At 43.1% G+C, this 15638-nt stretch overlaps 1 protein-coding gene across 2 annotated transcripts in view; it reads left to right on the top strand.

Moving 5' to 3' along the window:
- The first annotated feature begins 11805 nt into the window (after positions 1 to 11805).
- Positions 11806 to 15638, top strand: part of syde2 (synapse defective 1, Rho GTPase, homolog 2 (C. elegans)) — a 67386-nt gene continuing 63553 nt past the window's right edge. The window contains exon 1 of one of the 2 annotated variants that reach the window (XM_014123369.3): positions 11806 to 14363. In XM_014123369.3, the coding sequence (XP_013978844.3) occupies positions 12125 to 14363 (2239 nt within the window). In that variant the 5' untranslated portion in view covers positions 11806 to 12124. The remainder of the gene's footprint in view (positions 14364 to 15638) is intronic. The other variant, XM_014123370.3, reaches the window with a different exon arrangement.

The raw sequence follows: 15638 nt of genomic DNA, 5'->3' as shown, positions 1-15638 counted from the left end.
TAACTAGGCAAGTCAGTTAAGAACACATTCTTATTTTCAATGACGGCCTAGGAACGAACGGTGGGTTGTTCAGGGGCAGAACGACAGATTTTTACCTTGTCAGCTTGGGGATGCAACCTTACGGTTAACTAGTCCAATGCTCTAACCACCTGCTTTACATTGCACTCCACGAGGAGCCTGCCTGTTACGCGAATGCAGTAAGAAGCCAAGGTAAGTTGCTAGCTAGCATTAAACTTATCTTATAAAAACAAACAATCAATCAATCAATCATAATCACTAGTTAACTACACATGGTTGATGATATTACTAGTTTATCTAGCCTGTCCTGCGTTGCATATAATCGATGCGGTGCGCATTCGCGAAAAAGGTCTGTCGTTGCTACAACTTGTACCTAACCATAAACATCAATGTCTTTCTTAAAATCAATACACAAGTATATATTTTTAAACCTGCATCTTTAGTTAATATTGCCTGCTAACATGAATTTATTTTAACTAGGGAAAATGTGTCACCTCTGCAACAGAGTCAGGGTATATGCAGCAGTTTGGGCCGCCTGGCTCGTTGCGAACTGTGAAGACTATTTCTTCCTAACAAAGACAGCCGACTTCGCCAAACGGGGGATGATTTAACAAAAGCACATTTGCGAAAAAAGCTCAATCGTTGCACAGAAGTATATATTTTTAAACCTGCATATTTAGCTAAAAGAAATCCAGGTTAGCAGGCAATATTAACCAGGTGAAATTGTCACTTCTCTTCCGTTCATTGCACGCAGAGTCAGGGTATATGCAACAGTTTGGGTCAACTGGCTCGTTGCGAACTAATTTGCCAGAATTTTACGTAATTATGACATTACATTGAAGGTTGTGCAATGTAACAGGAACATTTAGACTTATGGATGCCACCCGTTAGGTAAAATACGGAACGGTTCCGTATTTCACTGAAAGAATAAACGTGATAGTTTACAGATTCGACCATATTAATGACCTAAGGCTCTTGTTTCTGTGTGTTATTATGTTATAATTAAGTCTATGATTTGATAGAGCAGTCTGACTGAGCGATGTTAGGCAGCAGCAGGCTCGTAAGCATTCATTCAAAATAGCACTTTCGTGCATTTTGCCAGAAGCCCTTCGCAATATATTGCGCTGTTTATGACTTCAAGCCTATCACCTCCCAAGATTAGGCTGGTGTAACCCATGTGAAATGGCTAGCTAGTTAGCCGGGTGCGCGCTAATAGCGTTTCAAATGTTACTCGCTCTGAGACTTGGAGTAGTTGTTTCCCTTGCTCTGCATGGGTAACGCTGCTTCGAGGGTGGCTGTTATCGATGTGTTCCTGGTTCGAGCCCTGGTAGGAGCGAGGAGAGGGACAGAAGCTATACTGTTACACTGGCAATACTAAAGTGCCTATAAGAACATCCAATAGTCAAAGGTATATGAAATACAAATCGTATAGAGAGAAATAGTCCTATAATTCCTATAATAACTACAACCTAAAACTTCTTACCTGGGAATATTGAAGACTCATGTTAAAAGGAACCACCAGTTTTCATATGTTCTCATGTTCTGAGCAAGGAACTTAAACGTTAGCTTTCTTACATGGCACATAATGCACTTTTACTTTCTTCTCCAACACTTTGTTTTTGCATTATTTAAACCAAATTGAACATGTTTCATTATTTATTTGAGGCTAAATTGATTTTATTGATGTATTATATTAAGTTAAAATAAGTGTTTATTCAGTATTGTTGTAATTGTCATTATTACAAATAAAAAAAACAAAAAAAATAAATAAAAAAAAAAAAAAAATCGGCCGATAAATCGGTACCGGCCCCTTTTTGGTCCCTCAATAATCGGCATCGGTATCGGCGTTGAAAAATCATAATCGGTCAACCTCTAATTGAAACAACATCTCAAGACATCAGTCAGGAAGTTAAAGCTTGGTCGCAAATGGGTCTTCCAAATGGAAAACGACCCCAAGCATACTTCCAAAGTTGTGGTAAAATGGCTTAAGGACAACAAAGTCAAGGTATAGGAGTGGCCATCACAAAGCCCTGATCTCAATCCCATCAAACATTTGTGGGCAGAACTGAAAAAGGGTGTGCGAGCAAGGAGGCCTACAAACCTGACTCAGTTACACCAGCTCTGTCAGGAGGAATGGGCCAAAATTCACCCAAATTATTGTGGGAAGCTTGTGGAAGGCTACCCGAAACGTTTGACCCAAGTTAATAAACAACTTAAAGGCAATGCTACCAAATACTAATTGAGTGTATGTAAACTTCTGACCCACTGGGAATATGATGAAAGAAATAAAAGCTGACATTAAATCATTCTCTCTTCTATTATTCTGACATTTCACATTCTTAAAATAAAGTGGTGATCCTAACTGACCTAAGACAGGGAATTTTTATTAGGATTAAATGTCAGGAATTGTGAAAAACGGAGTTTAAATATATTTGGCTAAGGTGTATGTAAACTTCCGACTTCAACTGTAGTTAATGAAGACATTTTTTTCATAATGTGCTAGTTGCAGTATCAAACCCAAATGTTGATGGTACAGTATAACATCCACTTATAATATCATCCCATGACTCTGGCCACGGCTATTATCTAACTGCTGGTGAGCTGTGTGGTGGTCTGTATTTACACCCTGAGGACTGCTAAGTGCCGAAAGAGGGCTGTCAGGCTGTCACCAAGGCTCGCTGGGAATGCTAGGTGGTGGGTGCTGTGTAGAGGTGCAGACCTGGATTCAAATACTATTTGAAATTTCAATGACATTATCTGTGCTTGATTGAGCTTGCCTGGCCAATAGAATAGTCCAAAACCTGCAAACACCGCCCATCTGACAACTCCAGACAGGCAAGAGCAAGCGCTCAAAGTATTTGAAAGACGACGAATAGTATTTAAACCCAGTCTGCTGGGTGCTGAGAGACGTGCCCTGTGTTGTCTCTCTCTTCCCACCGCCAGCAGGGGCCACAGGCAGATGTTTCTTAGAAGTTACTTTTCACACCACCGACCGGCCCATACTGACAAACAGATGTTGCACAGTGGAAAACACGGATTAACAGCTAGTAGGGACAAATCCTTTCTTAAATCTGTCATTAAATGCTTAATGTAAGGCAACATAAGCAGTGGTAGAAAAAGGCCCCAAACCCTGGCAACCTGACATAGGTCTTATTCCAGACTAAAAGGGAATATTAACTTGTGTAAATACATTGTATCTTCTGTGTAAGTACAGGTAGTAACATACAAATATATGTAATATAGAAAGAAAATACAGAAATGTTAAGGCATAAATTATAAGAACTCATTCAAAATCAATTATTTTACTGTTGATTGATGCAGGCACGCAATAGGCTACTTTGTAGACATTATTGTTTATTCATTCATCCTTCTCTGTGCTTTTACTCAGTGGTGGTAAAAGTACTTTACTGTCATACTTGAGTAAAAGGAAAGATACCTTAATAGAAAGTGACGGAGGCGCCTTAGGGTGGAGAAATTAACATTCAATTCTCTGGCAACAGGTCTGGTGGACATTCCTGCAGTCAGCATGCCAATTGCACGCTCCCTCAAAACTTGAGACATCTGTGGCATTGTGTTGTGTGACAAAACTTAACATTTTAGAGTGGCCTTTTATTGTCACCAGCACAAGGTGCACCTTTGTAATGATCATGCTGTTTAATCAGATTCTTGATATGCCACACCTGTCAGGTGGATGTATTATCTTGACAAAGGATTAAAGGCTCACTAACAGGGATGTAAACAAAGTTTTGCAAAAAAATTAAGATAAATAAGCTTTCTGTACATATGGAACATTTCTGGGGTCTTTAATTTCAGCTCATGTAACATGGGATCTGCACTTTACATACTGTGTTTATATTTCTTTTCAGTGTACTAAAGTATCAAAAATAAATGTAATTGCTATAAATCATTTCAAATTCCTTATATTAAGCAAACCAGACGGCACGATTTTCTTGTTTTTTAAAGTTACGGATAAAGGGCACACTCCAACACTCATAATTTACAAATAAAGCATTTGTGTTTAGTGAGTCCGCCAGATCAGCGGCAGTAGGGATGACCACATTTTTCTTGATAAGTACGTGAATTGGACCGTTTTCCTGTTCTGCTAAGCATTCAAAATGTAACGAGTACTTTTGGGTGTCAGGGCAAATGTATGGGACTAAAAAGTAAATATTTTCTTTAGGAATGTAGTGGAGTAAAAGTTAAAGTTGTAAAAAATATAATTAGTAAAGTATAGATAACCCAAAAAATGACTTAAGTAGTACTTCAAACTATTTTTACTTAGTTACTTTACACCACTGAACGTAAGACAACCGGTTGCTGTTGCAGATGTTCATCAGACGTGTGTTATTGAGATGTGTGTGTGTGTTTTAGGCAACACAACATAATCATTACATTTCTTTACAGGTAGTGTTATAAACATACACTGAGGGTACAAAACAATAAGAAAATCTTCCTAATATTGAGTCAACAGCCTCAATTCGTCAGGCATGGACTTTACAAGGTCTCGAAAACATTCCACAAGGATGCTGGCCCATGTTGACTCCAATGCTTCCCACAGTTGTGTCAAGTTGGCTGGATGTCCTTTGGGTGGTGGACCATTCTTGATACACACGGGAAACTATTGTGTGTGAAAAACCCAGTAGCGTTGCAGTTCTTGACACAAACCAGTGCGCCTGGCACCTATTACCAGACCCGTTCAAAGGCACTTAAATATTTTGTTTTGCCCATTCACCCTCTGAATGGCACACACATACACAATCCATGTCTCAGTTGTCTCAAGGCTTAAAAACCCTCCTTGAACCGGTTTCCTCCCCTTAATCTACACTGATTGAAGTGGATTTAACAGGTGACATCAATAAGAGATCAGAGCTTTGACCTGGATTCACCTGGTCAGTCTATGTCATGGAAAGAACAAGTGTTCCTAATGCTTTGTACACTGAGTGTATAGTAGACCAGGGCATTTCGGTGAGTGGTATTGTGAGTGATATTATAGAGGAAAGACAGACACACACACACACACAGGCCATGGCCCCAGTCACTTAACAGAACCTGGACAGGCCTGAGATCAATGATGTATGGTAGTAAAGTGGAGCCAGACCCAGAGAGGGGGGGCGGGGAGTTGAGAGAGAAGAGATTGGTGATGAATGGTGAACAGTAGCAAAGAGGTAGACAGGAGACAAAGAGTCTGACTGTGATGATAAACATGTCAGTGGCTGTCTGTTGATAAAGCCAAGCAGAGGGAAAGGCAGGGCATGAGGGCTAGCCCCAACCCACTAAGCCCAGCCAGGCCCTAAGCGGCTAACGGTAGCCTGAGCGATAGCCTGATAGCCAGCCTGGACAGCAGTAGGCTAATAGGAGAGATGTGTATCTCTACATCTCTGTCCAGGTCTTGTCCTGCATCAAGAGGCTTAAGTGGCCAGAGCAGGTTGAGTAGCAAACACATGCACTCGATTGGAGGCTTAGAGATAACACTGCCCTGGTCTGGGTGTGTCAATTTGTTGGTGAGTGTGTTGTCTAGATGCTTAACAGTGTGTACTACTAATAAAGCTGTGTCAAGATTTTAGGGAAGGAGTTGTGATGTCAACATATTGTTTAGCAGTGGTTGGAATACAGATTAATGTCTGCATATCAATGTATAAACAAATAAAAAATGTTCACTTTAGGGACAATATCACAATAAACTGTCAGTTTGACTGCTACTGTATTTTCCCAGACATTTTGAAAAGAGAATAGAACATTTAACAACTGTGTTCTCAACTGAAGACATACAATTTTGGTTTTGTGTTGTTTTCATGGTCTTCTCATCATTCCAGATAGCGGGAGGATACAGCGGAAAGCATGCGAAAAGAATAGTGACTCTCGATCATAAAGGAGGCCCTTGGCAACGCTGCAGTTCTGACAGTTAGGGATCCAGTCTAATTTATACCCAGAGAAAGACTCAGTGTCATGGACATACATTTAGTTGCGGTGCACACTAAGAAAAGGAAAGGCCCATAAAATAAGCTAGGGGGAGAGACTGGGAACAATGGTCAGCCATCAGGACAAGCGCTCCAACAGCTGCAAAGCCCTCTATCCAACACACACAAACACACACTCCCTGACCAGGCTGGCCTGAAAGGGGGCCAGCCAAGCAGATGTTCTGCTTTGCCATCTCAAAGAGGAAAGCGAGTGATTGAAAAAAGAAAAAGAAACATCCCGTTCTTTGTTCTTTCCCTGCTGTATCAGGGAGTTGTAGAAAAAGCTTGCTGAGTATATTGCAATGTGCTCTTACATGTACAAGGCACTTGGAACAGGCTAAGATGCTCTCACTACTTGGCAACGCTGGTTGTTGCACAACTTTAATGTTACTAAGATACTAGCATTCTACTAGAGAATGTAAGGAATGTTGCTTTGCCATGTGACTTCACTGACAATGTTATGCTTTAGGAAGTAAAACTAAACTGACATGTAGTTATCCTGTAATGTTGATGGTATAAAACAGATCTATTACACAGTAGTAACACTGTATTTCTCTCTTCACTATTTCAGATCATTTGAGTCATCCACTGCTCACTTCTGTGATTATTGTTCATAGTTGTTTAAGTAGCTATCCTCTTTTACTAGTATAAACATGTAGCCTATATCAATCAATCAAATGTATTTATAAAGCCCTTTTTACATCAGCAGATGTCACAAAGTGCTTATACAGAAACCCAGCCTAAAACCCTTAAGAGCAAGCAGTGCAGATGTAAAAGCACGTTGGCTAGGAAAAACTCCTTAGAAAGGCAGAAACCTAGGAAGAAACATCCTCTTCTGGCTGTGCCGGTGAAGATTATAAGAGTACAGTGCCTTCGGAAAGTATTCAGACCCCTTGACTTTTTCCACATTTTGTTACATTACTGCCTCATTCTAAAATTCATTCAATTGTATTTTTTTCCTCATCAATCTACACACAATACCCCATAATGACAAAGCAAAAACATATTTAAAATAACCCCGAGAAATATCACAGTATTCAGACCCTTTACTCAGTACTTTGTTGAAGCACTTTTGGCAGCAATTACAGCATCGAGATTTCTTGGGTATGACGCTACAAGCTTGGCACACCTGTATTTGGGGAGTTTCTCCCATTCTTCTCTGCAGATCATCTCAAGCTCTGTCAGGTTGGATGGGGAGCATTGCTGCACAGCTATTTTCAAGTCTCTCCAGAGATGTTCGATCTGGTTCAAGTCCGGACTCTAGCTGGGCCACTCAAAGACATTCAGAGACTTGTCCTGAAGCCACTCCTGCATTGTCTTGGCTGTATGCTTAGCTGTCCTGTTGGACGGTGAAACTTTGCCCCAAGGATCTCTCTGTACTTGGCCCTGTTCATCTTTGCCTCGATCCTGACTAGTCTCCCAGTCCCTGCCGCTGAAAAACATCCCCACAGCATGATGCTGCCACCGCCATGCTTCACCGTAGGGATGGTGCCAGGTTTCCTCCAGACGTGACGCTTGGCATTCAGGCCAAAAAGTTCAATCTTAGTTTCATCAGACCAGAGAATCATGTATTTCATGGTCTGAGAGTCTTTAGGTGCCTTTTGGCAAACTGCAAGCAGGCTGCCATGTGCCTTTTACTGAAGAGTGGCTTCCGTCTAGCAACTCTACCAAAAGGGCCTGATTGGTGGAGTGCTGCAGAGATGGTTGTCCTTCCAGAAGGTTATCCCATCTCCACAGAGGAACTCTAGAGCTCTATCAGAGTGACCATCGGGTTCTTGGTCACCTCCCTGACCAAGGCCTTTCTCCCCCGATTTCTCAGTTTGGCCCTGATGGCCAGCTCTAGGAAGAGTCTTGGTGGTTCCAAACTTCTTCCATTTAAAAATGATGGGGGTCACTGTGTTCTTGGGGACCTTCCATGCTGCAGAAATGTTTTGGTACCCTTCCCCAGATCTGTGCCTCGACACAATCCTGTCTCGGAGCTCTCCGGACAATTCCTTTGACCTCATGGCTTGGTTTTTGCTCTGACATGCACTGTCAACTGTGGGACCTTATATAGACAGATGTGTGCCTTTCCAAATCATGCCAATCAATTGAATTTACCGCAGGTGGACACGAATCAAGTTGTAGAAACATCTCAAGGATGATCAATGGAAGCAGGATGCACCTGAACAAAATGCAGAGTCTCATAGCAAAAGATCAGAATACTTATTTAAATAAGGTATTTCTGTTTTTATTTGTAATAAATTATGAAAAATGTTACAAAAAAAGCTGTTTTCACTTCGTCATTATGGGGTATTGTGTGTAGATTGCTGAGGGGAAAAAAACATTTAATCCGTTTTAGAATAAGGCTGTAACGTAACAAAATGTGGAAATAGTCATTGGGTCTGAAATACTTTCTGAAGGCACTGTACAGTACATAGCCATAGATGACCTTCATGCATGACCAGCAGGGTCAAATAATAATCACAGTGGTTATAGAGGGTGCAACAGGTCAGCGGTAGAGTTGCGGTAGATATATATGTGTGTATATATATATATATATATATATATATATATATATATATATATATATATATATATATATATATATATATATATATATATATATAGCCAGGTTCAGGTTTTTACTATTGCTGTGTAAAGGGGTAGGAATTTTAAGAAATATATAAATATATATAGAAGTACTTCTATATATATTTATATATATTTCTTAAAATTCCTACCCCTTTACACAGCAATAGTAATAACCTGAACCTGGCTATGGTAATAACCCATGGTACCATTTCCAGGCTCCTGCTTTCCATGTTCCAAGTAGTTGTGCAATGAGACATCTTTCACCTACAAAAATGTTCACTTATGCCGTGTGCCATAAGTTATGCATAGTTGTTGTTGTGGTGGTCTGCATATAGAATAAAATGATCTCTCTTTCTCTCTCTCTCTCTCTCTTTCCCTCTCTCTGTCTCTCTCTCCCCCCTTCTTTCCCTACCTCCCTCTCTCTCTACCACTTTCTCCTCCCCATTCTCTCTCTGTCCATCTGTCACTCCCTCCCCATCTCTCCCTCGTCTCTGTGCCTGCCTGTAGGCTTTGACCTGTAAATATCAAATCAAATCAAAGTTTACTTGTCACATGCTCCAAATACAACAGGTATAACCTTACAGTGAAATGCTTACTTACAACCCGTAACTAACAGTGCAGCTTTTAAACAAAGAATAAGAGTAAATAGCTGCCCATACAAGGTCTAATCTATCAGTAAGGCACGCAAAGGTGACAGGTCTACATGGCTCCGCAGCAATAACAGATGCTTATCATAGTGTTTTACTTGGGGGTGCACGCAATCATTACAGGCATTGTACTCTGGTTTATTCTCCTAAAGCAGGATTCCCCAACTGGAAGCCCGCAGACCAAATATGTCCCGCGAGTGATTTTTAAAAATGTTTTTATTGTTGAACAGAAAAGACTGTAAAACACCAGAAAATCAGCTGCAAGTAAATTTAATTTTTGAAATCTGTTCCAAAGTATTCCCACGCATAATAGAGAGATATACACTGAGTGTACAAAACATTAAGAACACCTGCTCTTTCCATGACATAGACTGACCAGGTGATTCCAGGTGAAAGCTATGATCCCTTATTGATGTCACTTGTTAAATCCACTTCAATCAGTGTAGATGAAGACAGGTTCAAGAAGGATTTTTAAGCCTTGAGACAAATGAGACATGGATTGTGAATGTGTGACATTCAGAGGGTGAATGGGAAAAACAAAAGATTTAAGTGACTTTGAACGGGGTATGGTGGTAGGTGCCAGGCGAACCGGTTTGTGTCAAGAACTGCAGCTGGATTTTTCACGCTCAACAGTTTCCCGTGTGTATCAAGAATGGTCCACCACCCAAAGGACATCCAGCCAACTTGATACAACTGTGGGAAGCACATTGGAGTCAACATGGGCCAGCATCCCTGTGGAACGCTTTCGACACCTTGTAGTCCATGCCCCGACGAATTGAGGCTGTTCCCGAGGGCAAAAGGGGGTGCAACTCAATATTAGGAAGGTGTTCCTAATGTTTTGTATACGCAGTGTATATGATCATATACAAATGTAAGCAGTGCCTGACTTGGACTGAAATTGGTGCCGGTACTCATTTTGGGTGCCGGTACTGTTTATATTTAGGTGCAGGAGCTCCACAATACTTTTGAGCTAATATTCTACAAGAGCAATAGGAGCTCCTAAAAATCTGCCCCTTTTGCCTGTGGTCAAGTGGGTTTTGGATGACGTTTTTAGCTGATGTTAGCATAATGATAAATCCTCTTTAACATAGATATGCTAGAGAAACTGTGTTGTTATTCCTCTAAATATGGAGTCATACTGAGGAGAAGATGTCTCTCCAGACTTTGTTCAGGACTACTTGCATAGAAGTAGGGGTGCTGAGGATTCTGCAGCACCGCCTGAAAAATCAAAATAGTTACGTACAGTTGATGTTGTGGTGGTCTGCATACAGAGTAAAATGCCCTCTCTTTCTCTCACTCCCTCTCTCTCCTGAAAATTAATCATATTGCTTCTAAATGAATATATATATATATATTAGCAGACCAATATAGCTGTCTGTAGCGCAGGCAAAAAATAAGTGAATCATATTTATCTGTATGGACACTCTGTCCAACATGTTTCCCTCTGCGGCAGGCAGAAGACAGATGTGTCTCTCTGCTGAAATGCTTCACAGCTATCTATCAGTGAAGGTGTTGATTTAAAGCCTGATCAGAGGCTCTTTACTGCTCATGGTCCTGTACTTTCATAAAACATGTCAGGACTGGGATTTGAATGTGAAAAAGGATTTTCACTTAGAAAGAAGGAATTCCATAGGGTAGCGCACAATTGGACCAGCGTCGTCCAGGTTAGGGTTTGGCCGGGGTAGGCCGTCATTGTAAATAAGAATTTGTTCTTAACTGACTTGCCTAGTTAAATAAAGGTTAAATAAAAAATCGAATCAAATCCTGGCCACCTCACATAGGTCTTATTCCAGACTAAAGGGGAATATTAACTTGTGTAAATACATTGTATCTGCTGTGTAAGTACAGGTAGTAACATACAAATATATGTAATATAGAAAGAAAATACAGAAACTGTAAGGCATAAATGATGAGAACTCCATAAGAAATCAAGTGTTTTACAGTTGATTGATGCAGGCACGCAATAGGCTACTTTGTAGACAGAGTTAATTCCATCATCCTTCTCTGTGCTTTTGTGGAAAAACTACTTTATTGTCATACTTGAGTAAACGTAAAGATACCTTAATAGAAAATGTCAAGAAAAGATCTTGAGATTGACAAACATGTTGCTAATAAACACTTATCACAGTTTAAAACATTATAGCTATGAGTTGTTATAGATTCTGGACTGGCTTATTACTTAATATTATTATGTATTATTATTATTATTAGGCCTATTTTGACTAGACCTATATGGACTCAGTGGGGATTTATTCATAGCTTCACTGGAATGTAACCAGTGATTTACTAATCTGTCACATGTTGCCTCTAGGATACAATGGCACATGTTGTGTCAGTGGCATACTAGGCTGCGTTTACAAAGGCAGCCCAATTCTGATATTTTTCCCACTAATTGGTCTTTTGACCAATCACATCAGATCTTTTCACAGCACAAGCTCTTATTCAGAGCTGATCCGATTGGTCAAAAGACCAAATAGTGAGAAAAAAATATCAGAATTGGGCTGCCTGTGTAAACGCAGCCATATGTTGACAAATTCTTAACATATTGTCGTGAAGTTCTACAATGTAGCAGGCAGCGAAATATTATACTGCTTGCGTACGAGTTTGCGCAATGCGCCTATCACCCCCGCCAGAAAATATTCCAAATATTTGAACAGCAAGCGCAGAGAGGAAGGGGGGTCGGAGAGCGCAGAGAGGAAGGGGGCCGGGCAGCGGAGAGAGAAGAGAGAGAGGCGCAGTGGAGCAAGTGAGCTAACTAGCTAAAGCCAGTCAGTGAGGCCGAGGTGGACAGTTTTGAGGTGACAGTGGAGAATGGGGAGGACTCTGCACGCCCGGCGAGTTTTGTCCGCAGAAAGGGTGCTCAAACTCGATCTCTACCCATCTGAGAGCGTGTGCTGAAACTGGAGAAACACCGGTGGAAAGGAAGGAATGGCTGATCCTCCGCGGAGGAATTTATTAGCAAAACTTCGGGGGAAGAAATCTAAGAAAGGGACGCCGGCTGGTGGATACGGCGCTGCGACTAATGGGGGCAGAGCAGGTAAAGGAAAAGTTTCTCAAAACCCAGACGGCCAAACTCGTCCAGTAGTAATGTTCGCAGAGTTACATTGTCTGACAGACAACATCATGAGAGGTAACGATAGTTACGTTAACGGCATTGTAGTAAACAAGGTTGGATTAGATCAAGAGCAGAGCACGGTAGGAGTTGTTGAGACGAGTGAGTTTCCCCAGCAGTACGAGGCTTCAGTTAACATGCACATAAACACTAGCCGGGGCCAGGGGGACAATCAGTGTAGCGGGTGCTCCGGGATTAGGGGTCGAGTAAATGAGGAACTCTTGGGGGTCTCACTTCAAAGAGCAACTCAGTACGAGGGGAACGATAGAGACGAGATGATCAGAATCCATAAACAAGGGCCCGGCTACTTCTCTGGACAATTACAACAAGGACACATAGGGAGACCGCACGAACAGAGAAAACACTTTGTCCCCATTCCGCGACAGTATAGCGCAGGGGATTCAATAGGGTTTGGGAGCAATAGTCCTAATAATCACATTATATACCACAGAAGGCCTGATGAGGTAGTTAAAATGACAAATGGCCACTATCCTGCGTCAAAGAGTAATGGAACAAATGTCTGCTTTGACAAAGATCTAAAGACTCGAGTAAGCCACCGGCAGGCAGACGACTCCTGCCATCAAACTGTGTACAACTACAAGGCAGACAACGGGCAGAGGTCTATAAATGATTTAAAAGTTACGGCAAACGTGCATCCTGGCCACAACCAAATATTGAAAACAAATGTTACAACTAACGGGACGCAAATGTGTCCGCCGGGTATCCCGTGTGCGCATCATCCGGACAGTAATTACACCGAGGAAAACATTGTGATTAGAAACATAGAGAGTTACGGGAGCTCGCCTGAATTTACAGGGGACAACATTAGGGTGACCCATTTGCAGAGCCCGACATTTTTCCCCACTGAATTGGAGATATGCGAAGTTAACGTGGCCTCCCATTTCATATGCGCAAGAGAAGGAACACTCCGACACTACTCTCTAGATAGCGAGGATGATGATTATTATGATAATGTAATTCTTCCCTTTTATGTATCTGAGTCATTAGGTTCAAATGATAGAAAAAGCTCTGATAAAATAGAAGCCATAGAGTTGGGAAAGGATGTTCCAAAAGGGCAAGTCATCAGTGACAGTGCGCAGGAGACAGACAGACTACGGAGCCAGTTGAAAGAGGCGTATTACCTTCTTATAAACACCATGCATGATATTAGTTTTGATGGTCAGGTCAGTGTCAACGGTTTTATAGATCAGGCAAGTTCCTCCAGTCACTCTCGGGACAGCATGTGCTCACGGTTGTCCATCAAGCACATGGACAGTGATGCTTGGTCATCGGAAGAGCACAGTGTCCAACAGGTGTCTGACACAGACTCCATCCTGTTGTGCCTGCTGAGTGAAAACCGTGGGGATCCAAGTCTCAAAAATAATTTCATTAGCAAGAGCCTCGTGAATCTATCTGCTAGCAGGATTGGGCCTCCCTTACTGCGTTCCACTAGTGACAGAGCTATCAAATACCGCGGTGCGCACAATGCGCCCTGCGTCCAGGCCCTCGGTTCCCAAAGCCCTGCTCTTGTTGGGGCCTGTGAGAATGGGGATGGAGCAAGTAGGCCCCAGGCTGTTGGAGACTCTGACCCGTTTGAGAAACAGGCCAGCTACGATGGTGGCACGAGCAGCGACGACCTGCTTCAAGACACCGGTGAAGACTTCAAGTTGAACGAGAGTAGTGGCTCGGTCAACAGCCTCACTGGGTCGTCCGACAACGCAGACACCCAGCAGGGTGGTAACAGCAAGCGAGATGGAGAGATGAGCGCATGGGACCAGGGAGGCTCTGCCAAGCCCCATGGTGTCACCGTCAACAAGATGCAGGAGTGGATGCACAAAGGCCGTCTGTTGTCTTCGGAGATGAAGCAGCGCATCGCGGGTTCCATGCCCCAACCCCATGGCACCCACGGTGGCCTGGATAGTGCACCATGGCCCAGCCAGGGCCAGGCCAGCTCAGTTCCAGGTGGATCTAAACCAGCAGCCCTGACGACCAGAGTTCACGGGGCCATACCCGCCGCTGTGGTCCCATGCCAGAGCCAGGCATTGCATCAGTCAGGTAGGAAGGGAGGTGGTGGTGGTGGCCCCCCTGGTGGAGCCACTCTCCGGTCCAGGGAATCTCCCCCCTGTCTTCCTCCTCCATCCTCCTTCACCCATATTAAACTACTCCGTCTGGTCTGGTGGTGGTGGTGGTCTCACTTTCTCTCCCTCTGGATGCAAAGCAAAGGGACGGAATGAATGAATCCCTGTCTGACCGGCCCCTTTGCTTTCCTAGTAGGATTCTCTAGTCTAACTGGTGGCGGGTTCTGGCTCTTTTTCTTCACACACTAATGTAGGTTCCATTTTAACACTGAATAGCACGTTGGTTATAGTGGGCCACACTGCAGTAGTAACAATAACCACTAACTCACTCTGTAGTCTCATGGTGTTGATAACAGTGATAATGGTTGTGGTGGGTATGTATGAAAATGACTCTTGAACAATGAAATGTATAATGTGTATTAATGTTTGTTTGAGACCATCATTTGAGATGAAAACATCTGTATCATGAAACACAAATGGATATCCTGTTTTGATATGACCATGTTATTATGGTATTACCATAAAACCTGTCCTTTCATCTGCTGACCAATTTTTTTGTAAGGAAATGGGATACACGTCTACTTTGGCAGGTTGTAAGGTTTAGTTGGTGAGGTGACATCTCTTTCTTGTTGTTTCCCTGTGATATTTTCTATGGTTGGTACGGATGTGTGTGTGTGTGTGTGTAAGTGTGTGTGTCAGGTTGGTGTTCCATGGTATGTGTATGACTGGTGGGTTGAGCCTCATCCAGGGTAAATAGGGGGATAGGCCACATGTACCGGGTGCTGTTGTTGACCCTCTCTGGTGCAGGGCTAGATATAGAGTGTGATCTCCGGACTGCAGCGGAGAGGGAGAGAAATAGAGAGGGTGAGAGAGGAGGAGGGAGAGAAATAGGGAGAGGGGGGAGAGGGGGAGCGTGGGGAGGGAGAGGGGGAGAGAGTGAGGGGGAGGGGGAGGGAGGGAGGAGGGGGAGAGAGTGAGGGGGAGGGGGAGAGAGTGAGTGGGAGGGAGGGAGAGGGGGAGAGAGTGAGGGGGAGGGAGAGGGGGAGAGAGTGAGGGGGAGGGGAGCGTGGGGAGGGAGAGGGGGAGAGAGTGAGAGGAGGGGGAGGGAGGGAGAGGGGGAGAGAGGAGGAGGGAGAGAAATAGGGAGAGGGGGAGAGAGGGGGAGCGTGGGGAGGGAGAGGGGGAGAGAGTGAGGGGGAGGGGGAGGGAGGGAGAGGGGGAGAGAGGAGGAGGGAGAGAAATAGGGAGAGGG

The sequence above is a fragment of the Salmo salar genome, chromosome 10, assembly GCF_965601325.2.
Source record: "Salmo salar chromosome 10, fSalSal1, whole genome shotgun sequence".
NCBI classification, from domain to species: Eukaryota; Metazoa; Chordata; class Actinopteri; order Salmoniformes; family Salmonidae; genus Salmo; species Salmo salar.
This window is presented reverse-complemented; position numbering and strand designations above follow the sequence as displayed.